This window comes from Triplophysa rosa, linkage group LG10 (genome assembly GCF_024868665.1).
Source record: "Triplophysa rosa linkage group LG10, Trosa_1v2, whole genome shotgun sequence".
Taxonomy (NCBI): Eukaryota; Metazoa; Chordata; class Actinopteri; order Cypriniformes; family Nemacheilidae; genus Triplophysa; species Triplophysa rosa.
In genome coordinates, this window is record NC_079899.1 from 12,101,440 (window position 1) to 12,121,454 (window position 20,015).

Sequence of the window (20,015 nt, forward strand, 5' to 3'; positions counted from 1 at the left end):
AGCACAGTGCTCTGTAGGAGAAATGGATTGTGAGCTCCAAGGGAAAAATGATGGGCGAGTCGCCCAGGGCGACTGATTTTGACAATACCGATAACTATGATTGATGAAAACTATCCACTCAATGTAAAATACTACTGAACTTTATTAAAAATGACCAATAATGTAAGCATAAAAATGTTGGTAACACTTTACAGCAAGGTTTTATTTGTAACATTAGTTAACATGAAGTAACAATAAACAATGCCTGTAGAGCATTTATTAATCTTACATATACACATTCATCAGGCGCTTTTATCGGCGAGTTATAAATAAGGGGGTATTTTATTAAAAAATGATGTATTATTTTGTCAAAACATATTCTCTTTTCCAAAAGACACTCTTTAAGTGTAATTTACCCTCATCCTTGTGGAATCTCTCTGGATCAGTATCTAAGTTGTAGTGTGGTGACCGGGATCTGCCTCCCTTTTTAAAACCAGGCAGGCCCAACTGTCCGGCACAAGAGTCACTCTCACTGTGGCTGTGAGGAGGCTGTAGACGCGGAATGCTTTTTATTTAGGAACGGAGATGGGGAGAGCTGTAGCTGAGCTGGACCGAACATAAAGGGCTTAAAAGTTGAATCCCCTTATCACCTCTGCTTCTGGACTTCAAAGAGCCAGTGACAGTGAAGTGCTCCGTGGCTGAGGCTGATGGGTAATGGAGATTAATACCACGGCCCTATCAGCAGAGCTCCACGGGGAAAGAGCAGTAATAGGATTGGCCACAATGTTAACACGGTAAGCGTGGGCGAAAGTGTGTGTGAAAGGTGAAGCAATGGAAGGGGAGTACTCCCATTTTGAAAAATTTCAAAGGTTTATATTAACCCAAAATCAAAGTTTCGGTTTAAATTTTTACTTTAATTCCATGAATTACTTGCTCTCATGTTCTACATAATTGTGTTATTTATTTACAAGGAAGAAATAGAGCGCACATCCTCTTTAAAGCTGCAAGCCATAACTTTTTAGTTAAAAATAGACAAAAATTGAGTACATAAAGATCTGTGTTTAAAACTGTCTCTTTACCTTACCACAATTCACAGCAATAAGCTATAATAATAATTTATCATTTATGCTGTTGGTAATTCGTCAGTTTGACATCATTTGACTTCAACCTACGTAAATATAAACAATTGACAATTAGTATCTAAATACAGAAAATAACTATTATTATATATTATTATATACAATTATAACATTTTTGAAGATAAATGTATAGCTAAATTTGGAACCCCTTTATGGTCTAGATATATACAAATATAAATAAAGATATGCTTGATTTAAAGTCCCCGTGAACCAGAAGTTGTCGCGGTCGTTTTTTACTTCCGTATTCTGACGCATTTCTGAGGGAAACAGAATTTCGAATGAGAAAATTTTTGACTTGATTGGATGTATAAAAACAGCTGTTCTCTGTTAATGGAAGCTCCGCCCAAGCAGTCTAACTTGCATCATTTGAGATATATAGTCACTAGAGGGCGGTAGTGCATTTTCAGATTTTAACTGAAGATTATGAGGGCACATGAATTTTAAAAAGAGAATGACCAACACTGATAAGCTATTTACAATAAACGCTGCAATATTTCATGAAAAAAGATGTTATTTTTAATTTCACCGGGACTTTAACACTTAAATTGAATCCCTTTTTGTACTGTGTGGTTTGTATGTATTTATTTGCCATGTTGTGCTTTTCTATTAAATATTTGTTTTCCTTAAAGATGGTTTTATCAGCTTTAACCTCAATTTTTAAGGACGTATGTTGAGTGATAAGTATAAAGGACATCTGTACTGAACATTCACAAGGACTGCAGTAACAGCAAGTGATCAGAATACATATGCGCAGAGCCACACGGACACACGCGCTGTCTGCTTACCTGTGAGCCCTTTTTGCTCCCAGGTAAATTAATGATAAGGGTTTTGCCTCTGATGCCACATACGGGTCTACAGGAAAGAGATGATTAGCGGTCAATCCCATTAGTATTCAAAACACATTCTTCAGCAGAGTGTTAAAGTGTAAAAGATGCAGAGAAGAAACAAGAGGACATGTCTTTGCATGTGCATTTACCTGGACAGCATGCCGAGCGGCGTAACATTTAGGGAGCCCATGAGCATGGCTAGAGCCATCCCTGGAGCTTCGCGCTCTATCACCTCTCTGGTGGCCTGGAAGGAGGGAGCATACACACGTATAAGCAATACACCACAAAAGTAATTAGTTTTATCTGTTGCATTTTATTTTTTGCATCTTTATTAGATATGATAAAGAACAGATGGGAAATTTTAGGGGAAAGGTGTAGAAAATGGGATAGGGAGGTCAGGCTCGAACCCCGCATCTCGTGTGAGGGCAAAAGCCCAAATACAAAATGTTTGTATTAGCAATTATAGTTTTGGTCCTTTTCCCAAAATATATCAATTAGTTATTTTTAATATCTTCAAATAGTATGTTTGTGTAAATAAAGCATACAGACAACCTCAAAGCTAACACATGTGGGCTCCATTTTGTTGAATGCAGGATACCACTTTCCCACAGCTTCACAGCTGTTGCGTGAATCCAATAAATGTAAAAATCTAGCAACACTCTTTAACAACACCGTTTTAATAAACATTTATTCCGTCAGCATAAAAACATAATTCTTGATTTGTGATTACCACTGCTAACAGTCTAATTTTTCACAGCGCTGTAGCACTACCACAATATTCATGACATAAGCACAGCTCGCTTACTGCGATTTTTCATTACGAACACAATTCCGAGCTGCCTTTGATGTTCCTACACTTCCATCTAAAACCCTCGTTCTCTGAACCCTTCACAGCATCCCTTGGGACACACGTTCCCTTCTATCTCAACTGTCCCAGTCCAGTGGACACACACTTAGTCATATTCAAGAAAACACATGCACAAAACAACACACGTAGAGGCTGAAGAAAAGTGCTCAGCAGGAAGGGGCGGGAAAAAAACAAGGAAAAAAGAAAAGGAGAGTTTCTCTCCAATATGACACATCGTGCCCTTGAATTGAATGACACTTCAAATGCTCCCATTAGTCAAAAGGAGAGCAGGAGGCATCAAAAGAGAAGCTACACAGGCATAATCCACACCAGACTGGAATATAGACACGCAAGGCAAACAAAACAAACCCACACGGTTCACTCATGCACATCTATCGTGGCACAGGGTGCTTATCATTTTAAACTCCAATTCAAATCGACTTACTTCCTGCTTAGACTCCACCCAGCCCACTATGAGTTCACCTTTATGCGAATGCACAAAACTCTTCTTTGACATCCTGGAGTCATTATGCTTTATGTCTGTGCTGCAGTTTCTATTTGGTCAAATTCTTAGTCACTTGGGTCAAACTTTTTTTGTGATCAATAACCAGTTACAGTGGGTGTAACCAGTCACACAGAAACCATGGCCTAACATGATCCATAGAAATCAAGATCTGCTCATTCAGGGGATGTGGGTTTGAATCAACAACATATCATACCCCATTCAATCCACTACTTTGCATTATTTCCTGTCATCACTTTGCTATCTCACGCATTCTTACTGTTACATTTACATTTCTGCATTTTGCCGACACCTTTAACCAAACTGACTTAATAGACGTTTTCAGCGGCAACAACATAAACAAACATTATGTCACCCACACTTAACTTCTGGTAGACCTCCACAAAGAAACAATAACTGTTGAGTAGTTTTCATTTATCTTAAAGGCGGGGTGTCCGCTTTCTCTGAGCTGTTGTTGACGTTCAAATCACCAAAACAGACGCACCCCTACCCCCATCTTTCGCTTTCGTCAGCGTTCGGCTCGACGAATGTCCGTCCTGTGCACTGTACACCTTACTGCTGATTGGCTACAAGGTTGTTTTGGTACTCGGCTTGACTTTGTCTAAACAAGCGTAATTTGAAAATCGGACACCCCGCCTTTAATACAATTAATATACAAAAAATACGATATAAAATACTAAGTAGGGCTGGAGGAGCGCATCAACCTATAATCAATTACCTCAACAGATGCAGCACATTAAAGTGATAGTTCACCCAAAAATGAAAATTCTGTCATCATTTACTCACCCCCTCTTGTCATTTCAAACCTGTATGGCTTTCTTTCTTCCCCTGAACACAAAAGAAGATATTTTGAAAAATGTCGTTGACCGAACAGCGATGGCAGCCATTCACTTGCATTGGTTTTGTGTCCATACAACAGAAGTCAAGGGCTGCCACCGCTGTTTGGTTATCAACATTCTTCAAAATATCCTTTGTGTTCTGCAGAAGAAAGAAAGCCATACAGGTTTGAAATGACAAGAGGGTGAGTAAAAGATGATTTTTGGGTGAACTATCCCTTTAAAACCCTTTCCGAGCTTATTTTAGTATTTGACTTTTACCCTTTACTATATGCTACGTATTTAGTTGTTGTTGTGTGTACATATAAGCAAGAATATAAACAATGCACACAAATAACACACACTCACAAACAAACACACATAGACAACAGTGTGGCACCTCAGGTGTGACATCACGGGGAGCAAAGCCCGTTCCACCGGTGGTTAGAATCAAGTTGAGCTCCTTCTCATCGCACCAGTCCACCAGTGTCTCCTTTAACACACAAACATGACAGGGTGTGAGAAACTACTCATCAGTAATTCTGTGCATATGTGCACTATGTGAGCAGTCTCCTAACATTTGCTGGTGCTACATCATACAGTATCAGCTGTTTTAGTTTCTTCTCATGTGCTCTCTGATGAATAAAATATAAAATTTGATAAACTGCTGCTATCAGCGTAGCCTGATAAACATATTGTGCACAGCAACACACACAAAAACTCAAAATTAAATGCCTTAGATAAATACAGTTTTATAATTTAATAAATATAAAAACTTTTTTGTGGCACATATAGCAAAACGTGCTTATGCTATATTTTTTATAAGTGTCCAAATACATTTTGCAGCAAAATATGACTTTTGAAGTCAGGTTCAAAAACAGTTGCAACTCTGACAATCAAGTTGTGCTTGTAATGAGCAGCAGTGCAATACTCCTACTGTCCTCTAGGGGACGGCAGTGTTGAAAGGTGTTTGTGTGCTTGCACATGCATGTTTGGCCTCATGTAACGGGTGAGAGGAAACGTTACCTTGATCTCGTCAATCTCATCGGGGACTATTTTGTATGCAGCGATTATGCCTCCGAGCCTGTGGGTGAAACACACGCGCACACGAGGCAAGTGTTAGTGCACGTACAGTCCCAACAGCAGGGAGCAAGAGGTAAAAAACATAATGTGACAGGGTGCAGGAAACCGAAAGAGCAACACAATGCCAGAGGTCTCATAAAGCTGTCAAATTGCATCCCCACACACTCCACCCACAACAGGAATGACAGTTAAAGAAGAGCTTTCCTTTCATGAGGCCCTTGCTGTTTTATTCACTTCTGCATTCTCCAGGGTGTTGCCTCATGGAGGATTAAACTCTGACAGTGCTGTTTCTAAGGCCACAAAACAGGTGGCTTGGTGCAGTGGCTGGATTTCAAGCGCAAGTCTCCTATATAAACGACCAGACATAAATTCTCTGGAGGGAAGGAGAATCTAAACAGACATTCTCAGAATTCTCACTTGAACTCCTGAAGTGCGGCGCTCACTAGTGGCTGCTTAGGGAACTGCAGCCTGTAATAATTCAAGAAATGGGCAGCTTTAGAAAACAGAAGGGCACACATTTCCAGAATTTTTGGTCTCAACTATATATCTATTAACTATATACAAAACTACAGCTTAAACACTACTTTAAAACATATTTTAATATTTTTAGGACCTGTGCAGGGCCTTACTATTGTGTATAGAATTAACATTATTTTTAGTAGTCACCAAATTTATTGAACATTTGTTTGTATTAGACATATACAGAAGACAGCCAAAGGAAACTACTGGGGGATTGAGATGTTGCGAGCCAGAATCGAACTTGTATCACCCACACAAGCATGTGCAGTTCCCTCTACGCCACAGATCCAACCACAGGCAAATATAAGTGTGTCACGAATCTCATGTGTCAAAAAATCGAAAAGACATCGCAAGATCCATTTATAGTCGAGCCCAGGACTGGTGTTCTTGAGCTGTTATATGCATGTACATTAGTATATTATTATCTGTGCACTTTACGTTGATTATGTTGCTGTTTTACATCCATTTTTTTCTTAAGGATCAACAAAGCACATCTATCTATCCATCTAACTATTATGGTGTAATGCCCACAAAAAAGCGAGAAATGGAGACAGATAAAAGAAAGAGAGAGAGACACGGGGAGAGCGGAGACTAAAAGAAGAATATGCTGAACACAAAGATGCAGAGCTCTTTAATCCGGTTGCCAGGGAAACCACTGGTGTGTGAAGACTGGGGGTTTGGGGAGAGGTGCTTTAAGACGGAGATGAGTTTGGGATTTCAACCTGGGTATTTTGTTTGTGTAAGCGAGTAGAAATGACACAAACAACACAAACAACGAAAGGAAGTGGAGGTAGAACGGCGAATGTGAAAGGAGCGCTTTTTGAATCTGGACAGAAGTGTGTGTGGTTAAATTAATGTGTGTGTGTCTACAGTCACAGCGGAGGTTTCAGCCTGAAAATAGCCTATACGCTACACTATTTTCAAAGTCTAAAACTCTGAGCTGTCATGCAGTGATTAGTGCACATGCACTAGATACTACAGAGGTGCTTCAATGGATGCTTATACATTTTCAGAAGGAAATCTGCAGGATTTCAAGGAAACGTGGATACAGCTGAGGGGGCTGATGAATGCATAATGAAATTAGACAAAATGTTTAATAAATGAACATGCAAGGTTTGTGGGATTTGTAGAATTTTGTGAATGACACCCTTTACGATTTTACGAGGCTACTGTCTGAGCCGACAAAAATATGTAGCATTCAAATATACAATGATCCTATATACAAAAAAATCGGTGACGTGCTCACATGTGAGAGATGCGGGTTCGAATTGACTCGATTTCTTATTGACTTTGTTTCCAAAGTCCAAATAGATAAATGATTAATAAATAAGTTTTCAATTTAACACTGGATTCAATTTAAAGGAGCAATGTGGAGATTTAGCGGCATCTAGCGGTAAGGTTGCGAATTGCGACCAATGGCTCACTCCACCCCTCCCGTTCGAAGCACAATGGCAGCTCTCACAAGACAAAGATGTCATCGCGTTTTCACTTCCTTGCTGAAGGAGATAACTCTCTGTAGAGCAGTTTGTCGGTTTAGGGCTACTGTAGAAACAACATGGTGAATTCCACGCAAGGGGACCCGGGGTGTACGTAGATAGAAATAGCTCATTCTAAGATAATAAAAACATAACGCTTCATTGTGTAAGGTCTTTATACACCTCTGAAGACATAGTTATGTATATTATATTGCATTTCTGTCAATAGATCCTCCAAAAAATGACACACTGGGCCTTGAATAACAAAAAAAGTAAATGTAAAAAATAGATCAAATAAAGTATGAATATATACATTTAAAACACATAAAATAATATAAAATAACAAAGAAATAAGACAATCCTTGCAAAACAGAATGTGGCACAATAATTGTTTTACCACGATTGTTTTGTTTTCATAATTGTTGGAATTGTTGGATAAATTTTGATTAATTGCACAGCCCTAACTCGCAATGTGTCCTAAACCAATGCCCCTCTCGCCCCTAATTGCCTATATCCTCTTATTTTCTAAAAATGAGGGTTAATACCCTCCAAAACCCTGACAGTTTAACAGCAAATGGAAGTCGCTCTCGAAAGCAACTATGACCTTGGTGGCACTTTCTGAGGTTCTACTTTTCTGCTCTGGCGTGAGGACACGTCCATCTCTATTTCTCAGGCGAGCGCTCAGCTGTCCCTTTCTAAAACGTCTGTTCGTCTGCCTGACCGTAGGCTACGACGTCGGAATTGCCTCCATCCAGAGGACACGCGCCCGCTGTGATTAATTCAGCTCTATTTTTACCATACCTAGTTAGTAAAAGTGACAGGCCTTCCGATGAATCAATTTACCTGAGCTGACAGAGCACCAGAGAGAAGCTAACCAGTCAACAGACAACACACACACCTTATGCATCAATTCTCTCTCAACCATTCCTACCTTCTGGCTGCGCCCCATGTCTCTCCACCTCTAAGAGACCTAATTCCTGCTGTCTCTGTACCTCCTTCCGCCCTTGGTCGAGTCATGAAACAAAAGCTTTGGTTTTTGATGCTTAAGTGGAAACACAATGTGGTTTCCGCTGGTACTGTACTATGCAGTCTGGCCACAAGCGCCTATGTGATCCATCACAGGGATTACTGAAACTACAGATCCCGCTCTCTTTACCCATTATATATACAGTGAGGGAAATAATTATTTGATCCCCTGCTGATTTTGTAAGTTTGCCTGCTTACAAAGAAATGAAGGGTCTATAATTTTTATGGTAGGTTTATTTTAACTGATAGAGACAGAATATTAGGATCAAATAATTATTTCCCTCACTGTATTATATTTATGGGAATATTACACCCAGATGAATCAGTTATTCAAAAGGTGCATTATACACTGGATGTGTGTGAAACCAAAGTCAGCTGCCTTGCTGCCAGGTCAATCAATGACTTAAAAAGCTGTTTCAAACAGGTTTCTGAGAAATGTAGGAAAAATTCAGATAAAGCAGAAAATATCCAGCTGACAAAATATGAGGTCCAGTGCCAAATTATGTATGTAAATAATTCTCAGGTGTCGATTCAGTTCATACAGTCCAATAAAAAACGATAAATGGAATCCGCACACCATATCTATTTAAAGTTAAACTGCAAAATTAGTTCACACACTGAAAATAGTCCAAGATGGACTGAAACATTTGATGTATTTTTAATTTTCTTCTTTTCGTAGACAGTGGGGCTTGCTTGATGACAATAATTATATTTATGATTATTTAGCCCAATATCGAGATTATTTAACACGATTAATCATTGACTTTGGGATGGATAAATTACTAATGAATAAATAACTTGTCAAATAAACAATGGATTCAACTTGATAACAATAAAAATAATTGTAAAAAAAAGATAAAGTATAAATGCATACATTCAAATAAATAATATAGTTATAAAAGCATAACTATAAAAAGTTATACAAAAGAAATAAGACAACATTTGCGAAACAGAATACAGCACAATACTTGTTTTACTTCGATTTTTTTTCTTCGTAGATGTTGGAAGCCTAAATTGAAATTGAAAATCAAATACAATCAATTGAATAGCCCTAGTAGACAGTCACTATTCTTGGGGCACTTTTCCATTTTGTCGTCACTTGAGAAACTTGAGTAATGCGTTTTTCCTTAATGGATCCTGGACTTTGAATGTACTGTACAGTATATGGTGTACAGATTCTCTTTGTCATTTTTCCTGGACTTTACATAAAGCTGACATTCCACGGCTATAATCTTTCACTTTCTTTTAAATAAATTCCTTAAAAAAAGTACTTTTCAGCCATCTCTTAGACAGTACTAAAGGATTATAGGAAATCATAGGAAACAAAAGACATCACTATGCTCCCATCCCTAAATGAACAAATGGAAGAATCCCAGCAGACAACATACTGTATGAACATTAAATTCAGATGTTTAAGGACATTATCCATATACTGCATCTCCACTTAACAGAAAAGGTAGCATTTCGCAGGGTTCAGACACAACTTCTGGAAACTTAATTTTATCTTATTTGGATGAAGTCTGTGAAAAAGTATTCTCCTTGAGATGAGGTTTCTTAAAAGCATGAAAGGTCTCCACTGAAGTTCATGAGAAGTACATGGCCTGAATTATGTGAAGAGTACACACTTGTAAGAGTGGATGCAACACACAAACCACAAACACAAGCACAAGCTCTTATAAGCGCAATCTACAGCAGTCATCCATGCTGAAATTTTGTCTAGACCTTTTAATAACCTTCTGTATGAGAAAAGTAAATATGCTTGTTTAGCATTTATTATGCACCGCCTCAAATGTAGAAATATATTATTTTCAATAACAGCTCACATTTGAACTTCATAAGAAATCATGTTATTGTCCATAATAACATTGGTTTGACTTTTGACAACCAGCATAAAGTCTGGTTGTCTCTGCAGCTTTTTCTAGTCAAAAACTTTAAACCCATTATTCTGTTTTAGGTTAATATTTTAAAACCAAACGTTCTTTGAATTCTTACAAGCATTATATGTTGTAAATTTCCCTTGTAAAAATTCTTACCATTTTAACAGGGAAAACAAATAGCACAAACCGTACATTTTTACTTTGGATTTGTAAATCTAAACTACTGTTAAGCCCTGAAAGGGTTTGATTCAAAATCTGTGTGCTGTGGAGCTAAGAAGCATCATACATCAACACACGGCTCCAGACCCAACGCAGACAGACTCCAAGAATTGAAGAAATTTGAGATGTTGTCCTCTGTAGTCAGTGAAAGACTTTGAAGGACAGAAAGACTATTTGGCAAAACCCTATGGCAGACAGGACCTGATGCATGGGCGGTGGTATCAGACAAACAGTAGGCTGCGAGTTGTGTCACTTACAAGGAGGGGTCATGGACGAGATCTTTCAGGTTGATTCCGCTGCGGTCCTCAGCAAGGTTTCTGAAGCAGCTGTCACTCACTGCAGGGAGGAGAGAGACGGGTGATGAGCGACGTAAAGGCAAAAAAGGAAAGAAAAGAGATAAAGAGCACATCATTACATGAAAATAACACAATGGCCATTTTCAGGCCGAATACGTCTCATTCCTTAAACGTCACTTTAGTCCCGAGGTTTGAGAGAATACGAGTTATGTCAAAACACATTACTCAACAAATGTACGGAGATACATGCGTGGGGAATCATAGTATGAGGTTTTGTTGCGTTTCACAGGCTACACATTTACGCACAGATCATCGCAAAAAATGAAAATAATTTTCATAAAATGTGTCATTCTTCTACATGATCTTTATTACGTGGAAGAGTGTCAAACATATCATGCATTAACGTTAACATTTAAAGCAAAATATACCTTTTTAATTTTCTTAATTTATGTTCTTGGTCTTCCAGTAAATGATTCATTGGTTTATATCTTTGTCAGCTTTAATCTAAATGTAAAAACTTGCTACACATCCAAAATAATTTCTCAGACACTCTCAAACCACTTGTCCTATAGAAACAACTTACCAATTTAAAGGGATACTTCACCCAAAAATGAAAATTCTGTCATCATTTACTCACCTTCGAGTTATTCCAAATAAAAAAATCACACCCCGGCCTAGAGCCCTGCACGGGCCTTAAATCCAGGCCCTAGCACGGCCCTGGCCCGAGACACTCAGGCCCGAGCCCGGCCCTGCCCGACAAGCTTATCAGAATTCTCAGCCCGAGCCTGCCTAGAGCCCGATTTTTTTATTTATTTTTAATATCATTACACAGCCAATACTACTGTTGCAGCCATTAAAATAGTTCAGTTTTGTTTTTTTTAATAGCAAAGTAGTTTTTTTTTTTCCTTTATTAAGTTAATTTAGAAAAAAATTTGGAGCATTTTTTTGTTTGGTAAATTAAACTTTTTGTTTTTTAAATAGACGACCAAGCGGCTAGCGGCCGATGGCCGATTAGTCTATCAAATCAACACTTGGCTTGCCTGCAATTAAATTAAATATTTTTTTAAATAAAGAAAAAAACTCATCAATTTAAGCATATCACAATGTAAGTTTAAACGTTTATTATCACCACAACAGTAAAAGGGCACTTTTTTATAAACTGAGGTGCTCGCAACGGCGAACAACGTGCTGAAAACAAACGAAAACGTGTAAAATCGAAACAATTTAAAATAATAATAATAACAACAACATGCAGATTGTCTTACCTTACACTTAGCCAACTATTACCATTGAAAAAAGTCTAATCCCAACCAGAAAACGAGAGGGTACAGCCACAAGAACAATCTCTTAAAGAACATCGTGTAGAAAAACAGCCCAGAAGTTTGCCTTTCCTCTTTGTTTTTCTGTGTTTTAAGTTCGCCATTTGCGATTTTTCTCTTTATGTTCTCCATTGCACATGAGGTGAATAGTGGACGAGGGAAACCTGTGTGAACGCGTGGGCGCAACTGCGCGCAAGCAGAATGTGTAATGTGTGTCAGCATGATATGTAAACGTGTTCGATGTTTTAAATTTACCATCATCAACTTCTTATCGCTTCTTTATTTACTGAATTTCGAATATATATTAGAAATATTAATGAATGTCTTAATATATAAAAAGGAGGACAAGCCTAAAACAAGCCCGAAGCCCGGCCCGAGGGGCGTAAATAAGTCGGGGCCCGTCGGTCCCGGGCTGAAATGCAGGGCTCTACCCCAGCCTCTTTTTTATAACAAATGATGTAAATGCAATTACATGACCTGTAAGTAAAACATCAACAGAGCTGCTTTCAGCATTAACAGACAGCATATAACAATAGTAACAGAATTTTGTTTTCAAGATTTCAACTGCACTGGTCATAAAAGCCTCAAAATCATGCAGAATGACCCGAGCAGTGTAAATAAATGATACAGCTCTAGCATTCACCATCACATTTCCCATCACGCACAAACTCTCGGTGCAATACTTGCTTCATAATTGCAGTATTTTCTCACCCCTCTCTCTTTTCTCCTCATCTCTTGCTCTCGCTCTCTCTCCTGCTAACCCTTGATCTATAAATAGCCTGGTGTTCCCTGCAGGAGGCAGAAGAAGTGAGATCTCCTCAGAGAGAAAAAACGTCTTGTCACAGGGATGCAACCAACGTCTGTTTGTATGTGTATATGAATGAAGGCGAATTCTACTGCCAATGTGTAATGTATAAGTGATCGACAATATGTGTGTGTGTGTGTGTGTGTGTGTGTGTGTGTGTGTGTGTGTGTGTGTGTGAGGGAGAGACAGCAGCTGGAACATTCATCAAAGACATTAAGACATCAGTATGTATGGCAATCAGGATGAGATAAGATGAGACGAGATGAGGGACAAATTAATCGGCCCATTTTTTGGCCATTCTGACTTGGCTTATTAACAGAAAAGGTCATTGTGTAGTGATTTATATCCAACAATTTTGTGTAAATTGCATTTTTATCACGAAATTGTATTTATACATATCATCAGCCATTGGCCAACCTGCTCTAAATATCATATCATTGTTCATGCATTCATTTTTATTTAGTTATCGTCTCGTTTTCATCAGTGAAAACATGTCGTTAACGAATACTTTTCGTCGTAGTTTTCGTCAACGAAATTAACAATGCCATAATAGTGCTACTGTAATGTCTTAACATAATATTGCTGTGACAATAGGGTTGTTTCTATTTAAATAGCTCCGTTGCACATTTAGTATAAGGGGGTCCCTGCTCCATGCATCTCTCATCTAAGGGGTCCTTGCCCCGAAAAACGTCGAAGACCCCTGCTTTAAAGAATACCGTGATATTACTACAGTACAGTGATGTATCATGGTCATCTGAATAACTGATGCGGACGGTTATCATATTTAAAACTGTGGGTCTAAGAATACTGCGGTATTGCCGTGCCACATTGGTGAAAACAAAGGTATTCCTGATATTTACTCCAAAGCACTTTGAAGAATTGCCCGACTAAAGACATGGTATTATCATATTACATTTGGTCATTTTTTACTAACAGCAGAGACAGACACCAAATAAAAATCTTAAAGGCTTTTTAAGGCCATAAATTCTCAAGTCTCAAAGAAACTGAGTCCTTCAAGTTCTGTTTCCTGGGGAGTCACACACACACACTTTCTTTCTACCTCATGTCTGTGACTCACAGCTCTGCAGACGGAAAAGTCTGTCTGCATGGACACTTTGGTGAGGTGAGAGTTTCCCTCTCAGTGCGAGACTGTGTGTGTGTGTTGCCTGCGGCTGTGAGTAGGAGTTAGACTTGCATGAGCTAGCTGTTGTAAAAGCCGCTCTAGTTAACCCCTGCCTACATTCAGAGAGGAGTCGTGGACCTCGCTTTGTTCCTCAAACACCGCAGGTCCGACCTGGGAGCACATAAGCTCAGCTTAGCGTAACAAACCTCTGAGCTGCATTCACTTTGAAGAGCCCTCCTGTTTATAAAGGACTACTTACTTACGAAAACTTCTCAGTAGAAGAGCTCACAGTACATGAAGGAGTTTGTTTCTGATTGGATGATCAGCTAATCAAGTGTATTTACTTTCTCTGTAGAGTTATATTATTAAGCTTTATTCTGGCATTATGCAGCAAATCAAGCAAGCAGAAATTCCCAAAGGGCATATTTTCACGACAACAATATATTAAAATTGTTATTATAAAAAAGGTTTTCCTTTGCATTTTTGAAAAGCTTTGCGAACAGATGATAATGTTGTCAAAACAAAACCTGTTCACACGAAAAATGATTAAAAACACTGTATTATGTATGCCAGGCTAGTAGTTTACATTTTGGAGTTTACACAGAGAGAATAACAGTATCGTTTTGAGTTTTCAGGCCCCAAAAACAAAATCATGTAAATGAACATTCAAAAACATGTTTTTTTGTGTTTTTGCTGAAAATTGAACGCATGTACACTGGCCGCCACAAATGTGACCCTGGACAACAAAACCAGTCTTATGGGTCCATTTCTCTCTCATGTTGCATGCAGCACCTCGACGCGAAGCGCCTCTCTCTCACACGACAGTGAGCGAATTAAAGGGGTCATATGGCGCAAACACGTGTTTTTCTGTGTCTTTGGTGTGACATAAGCTGCCCATGCATGTATTAGACACATAAAATTGCAAAAATTAAAGTGTCGGAACAAAAGATGCATTCTATCTAAAAGCGAATGCTCACCAGACCTGCCTGAAATGCCTCGTGTAACCACACCCCCACAAATCTACGGTATGAGTTGACTAAGACCGCCCAAATGTATACGCAAGCAGTGGCGTAACTTTGTTTTGAAAAGTGGTGGGGACAAAGACGACACAAACAATACTTTAATAAATTGTTTCTGTAAGAACTCATTGGGAATATTCATGGACATCACAAGCGCGAAACATGTAGGTGACTCCTCTAGAGAACAGTATAAAAACTGAGCCACTTTATCGACGCTTCAGTGGCGTAACGTTAGTGTGAAAGATGCATGACAAGTAATATTGACACTGCCGTGAAGCAGGTTCGAATCAGCTGATCTCACTATTCTAAATTTTCACATCACATATCAGATCTGCTTCCATTTGTTTTTAAACTATATCATGTTTTCATCAATATATAATTTAAAGCATGTTGTGCTTTATTATATGTAAGGATGGCTGTTGCCGTACGTAATTAAACGTATCAATTCGTGATGAAACAAAAACTACTGAAACGAATGTGTGTTTTCCCCATGTTAAAAATTTGGTGTTTGACAACCCCCTGCTAATAAGGACAAACATTCAAGTATACAGGGAAACAGATGGAAAATAATATCTTTAAAAAATCTTATTTTCACTAATTACTACGGGCATTGCCTGATAGGCTACAAATATACAACAAACTTTCTAAATTTTGTTTTGAACTCATGAAACTACAAAGTTGTGACTTTTTCCATTTATTGGAGTTTTCTATCAAGTATCAAAATGTAATTAATCTTGCAATAGGCGATAGCAACCGCATGTCGAGAACAATAAGGACGAATATATAGCACCAAAGTGCAATTAAACGCAAAATGTTTGGTACATGTATGACTTGAACAGCCATTTTCAAATATTTTCATCATTTTATTAAAAATAAATACCGTTACAATCTGATATGTGATAGGGAAAAAGTTCAGCAAACAGCAGTCGCGAACCCACGACGACATGAAGGAGGTAACACTTGCTTTACACTCTACGCCACCGGAGCAGTTAAGCTTCGTGCGCCTTTCTTACATTTTGTCTATTCCAATCTGAAACTGATGGTCGGAGTTAGTATAAATAGCCTCTGCTTACAAAGCGGGCTACTTGCACGGTAAATAGACGCTCCGTATTTTTTATTTCTTACAATAAGTGGTGGGGACAAAATTGACTTTGGCAAAAAGTGGTGGGGACATGACCCACCCATCCACCCGCAAATTACGCCTATGTACGCAAGTAAGGTGGGCGTACCTTCTGTCAGTACAATTGCTTTGGAACCTGATGTTCCAAATGTGGTAACACACGCTTGCAGTTTTCGACCAATCACTACGCACTGGTTAACAGGCCAATCATAGCACACCTCGCTTTTCAGAGTGATGAAATTTGTAAAAAATCTGTGCGTTTCAGAGAGGCGGGGCAAAGAGGAGAGACAAACATACACAGTATGTGGAAAATACAGCGTTTTTGAACCTTAAATCTTGTAGTCACTTTGCATTACATCTAAAACAAACGTTAATATTCGTTTTAGCTGTGTCATATGATCCCTTTAAAAGGTGGCGGTGTTTTCAAAATGCGTTCCTCTGTGTACCTGCCTTTCCATGTAAACGTCAGCAGTCACAGATGTTACTGACAGAGGACGGCTGACGGACCGAGTTTATCAGGACTTAACGAAAGGTTAGCAGTGTTTCCCACACATCTCCCACACACCCTTTCTCTATGTGCTCGGTGTGTGTCTGTGTGCGAGCTCTCGCCTCATACGAGTGAGTTCGGTGCAGTGTGCACACGAGCGGAACTGCAGTTGTAACTCCGTGTGACAGTGTATTCTCCCAAACTTCTGAATTTGCACCAAATTGTCTGTGCTATACATGATCTATAATAAAACTATCACTCACATTTAAAATCAAAGAAGCGCTCATAATACAGCAACACATTGATAAGAAGAGCAACGGCTATATGTGAGCTGCATGAGACAAATAAGTAATATTGCCAAAATCACTGCATATAACCGCTCTATAATGTAGATGTATGGTGATTTTGTCAGATGAAGCTGCGTTTATAAATCAGGATTTTAGCAGCAGTTAATGACAGCTGGTTGTATTAAACACGAGGTGTTATTGGGTCGTGTTTAGTCACTATTTTAGAGCAGAGAGTAGAAGCGAAACAGATTTCAAGAGCCAACACTAGACCAAACGCAAACACGTTGTGGTGACGTCACAAATATGCTAATTAGTGTGTGACATCATCAGCGCCACAAGTCTCTCAAAAACCTGTGGGAAACACATACCAAACCCACAACCCAAGCATAAGCAATAGCAAGCATCACTAACAAACAGATTCAAAGACTCTTACTGTGTCGCTCTCCATGGAGGGATCTGCTGCCAATCAGAGTAAAGAATGAGTAACATACTGCTGACCAATCACAGAAGACCTCTGAACAACTCCCCAAGAGCAACATTATATATTACACAACCCTCGCTCTCTAGATCTAATCAATGAACATTTCTACTGCCCTCTGCCTTCATCTTCATGACCACACAACACTGCTGCTCTGAAAACAAGGACGATTTGAAAAAGAAATGGAACGATTGTAGTTCAAAATTATTATTTTTACTACTTTTTAGAAAGAAACACAAGACTACATCATTGTCATGTCAACAGAAAGCGAGAGAGCAAAGTAGATGAACCCAAAAACACACAGCGACATATGAGGCTAATAATAACACAGTTCTTTAAATAATTCTAACGTTTTTCGTTTCGTTTCTTTATTATGTTAATTTAGAAAAATGTTTGAAGTATTTTTGTTTGTGCTGTGGCTGCTTACTCAGGCTGTGGCACAGTTTAAATGCATGATGTAAATTTTCAGACTGTTTGCAGCCATTAAAATAGTTAAGTTTCGTTGTTATTGGCTAATTACATTTGTTTCGTTTAGTTTCTTTTTGAAGTTTATTTAGAAAAATGTTTGGAGTATAATTGTTTGTGACTCAGGCGCAGAATGCAGTTTGATTTTTGATCTGAACGTGTGACATGAATTATGTTTAAATTCCTCCTTTAGCTCCTCTTCTTCCTAAGAAAAAACCTTCCACTACGCGCTTCACGATCACATGACATGCAGACCTGTGTTTCCGCGTCTCAGACTGCACCAAATAATAGGTTTGTCGGACATCATGCAGCGCTGCGCAGTACTGCAGGAGTTATGCATTGCAAACTATCAGAAACAAATGTATAGTATAATGCAATGTAAGTGGCTTTGGATAAAAGTGTCTGCCAAATGCGTAAATGTTTTTTGCATCATTTTAATTTCTGTGTAAATGCATTCATGCTGCTTCAGAACCGCATTAACGGTCAGTGTAAGTACACATTTTCGTTGTTTTATGCCGCTTCAAATTCGGTTTATGTACCATCTTTGCTGTGTAAAGACACCTTTACAGTTCTTTAGCAGAAGGTTTTGCCTACAGATCAAAAAACGCTATGCTCAAAAAAACACTAAAAGAACCAAAAGTCAAGACAGTTCTGTTCAGGTGTTTCTTTTTAATTGAACTAGTCTGAAAAAAGAACCTGTTTTAAAAACAAAGATATCTGGTGGTCAGTGGTCACACTGGTCTCCGGGCACATAATAGTTCTGGACTGTGTGTGTGTGTGTGTGTGTGTGCGTGCGTGTGTGTGTGTGTGTGCGTGTGCGGTAATGTTACAGAGTAAAGCGAGAAAGTCACAATGGAACTCAAATCAGTGAGCTGCATTTCAAAGCACCTTTATTCAAATTGTATCACATAACGTCTATGCAAAAGCTCAATTTCTAGATAAGCCTTTCACAAAAGAAATAGGTAAGGGAAAAAGAAAAAATAATTTAGGCGAAAGGGTGCGTTGAGGGAATCTGACGGAATATTAGACATGTTCCAGAGGGGAATCAAGGTTATCTAATTAAACCACAGAGAAAACACAAACATCATCTATCTTTTTAAAATAACACAAATATATGTATTCAAACAAGAGGTTCCAGTCATTTCATCGTTTAGCAGCCATGACTTCATTCAAACTTTTCCTGTAGGCTACTCCGCACCTTGAACCTCAACCTGAAGGTATTTTGGCCTTTTTCTTTGCAAAGGACCACTGGCTTCCGGTCGTTGCCACAACATCTCAACTTGGTCAGGACTTTGCATGCTCTATCATCCATACTTATGTTAGCGTCTCAATCCAGTCTTTTTGGCTGGACGACCACCATTTCATTACCAATTTAATGTTTTTCAGCTTCCTCTCATTTTTTTCCCTGATTCCACACTTACTGTATGTCAACCGCACTGAAACTAAAATTCCACAAGCAGCACCCTTAATCCTCATCAAACATTTTAATAACATTCATTCTCTAAATAGCAGACACCTCAAACACAAGATTATATAATTACAATATAATCTCATCATAATCTTTTTTATTATATAACTGGCCTCAACAGAATTTAGGGCCATATGATTTCTGCGATGCGGAAAACGCGGACAGAATCACGGAAACCCAGGCATTAAAATGAAATTTGATCTGAAATCGAAATTTTGCAAATTTAGAACTTCTTAATCAGAAAACAGCACTGAACAGCTAATAAAATTCAATTTGTGCTTTAAATAACATCAGTATTGATTCAGATGCGGTTTAAATATGTAATCTGCCTGTTCTGCAGACTGCGTGTCTCTGAAGGCATTTTCAGACTGCACGTTTGCTAGGGTCAACCCATATGCTATTGTGCCCGGGCGCCTCCCGCAACGTTGGTTTGGTTTCACACTTTGATTCTATCGAACCCTGGTGCACTTGCACTCATCTTACGTCATCACAAACGTGCACTCTAACTGCTCTCGCTACACGCGAATATAATGCAGGCTCACTCTCGCTCGAATCCAACACTGTAAATTATTTTTGTTGTTTTAACAGTAGTATTGCTGTATTTTCAGTGATGTGTTACTGTATAAACAATTTACAGTGTGTTGCTGTCATTTTTGTAGATTTTACAGTATTATTGATGTATTTCCAGCGTAGCCCTACTGTCGAAACTATTTACAGTATATAGGTGTTAATTTATGCTGAGCGGGAAAATAATGACAAGTAATTTTACTGTTAAATTTAAATTGAGTGAAATTCAACAGACTGACAGAGAACGCTTTG

At 38.6% G+C, this 20,015-nt stretch overlaps 1 protein-coding gene across 15 annotated transcripts in view; it reads right to left on the bottom strand.

Annotated features, from left to right (window-relative positions):
• gphna (gephyrin a) overlaps positions 1-20,015 on the bottom strand; it is an 87,429-nt gene that overhangs the window by 42,793 nt on the left and 24,621 nt on the right. For all 15 annotated transcript variants that reach the window (XM_057343510.1, XM_057343507.1, XM_057343506.1 and 12 more), the window contains exons 2-6: positions 10,587-10,665; positions 5,157-5,214; positions 4,531-4,623; positions 2,095-2,189; positions 1,904-1,970 (exon numbers count right to left, since the gene is read on the bottom strand). In XM_057343510.1, coding sequence (XP_057199493.1) covers positions 1,904-1,970; positions 2,095-2,189; positions 4,531-4,623; positions 5,157-5,214; positions 10,587-10,665 — 392 coding nt within the window. The remainder of the gene's footprint in view (positions 1-1,903; positions 1,971-2,094; positions 2,190-4,530; positions 4,624-5,156; positions 5,215-10,586; positions 10,666-20,015) is intronic.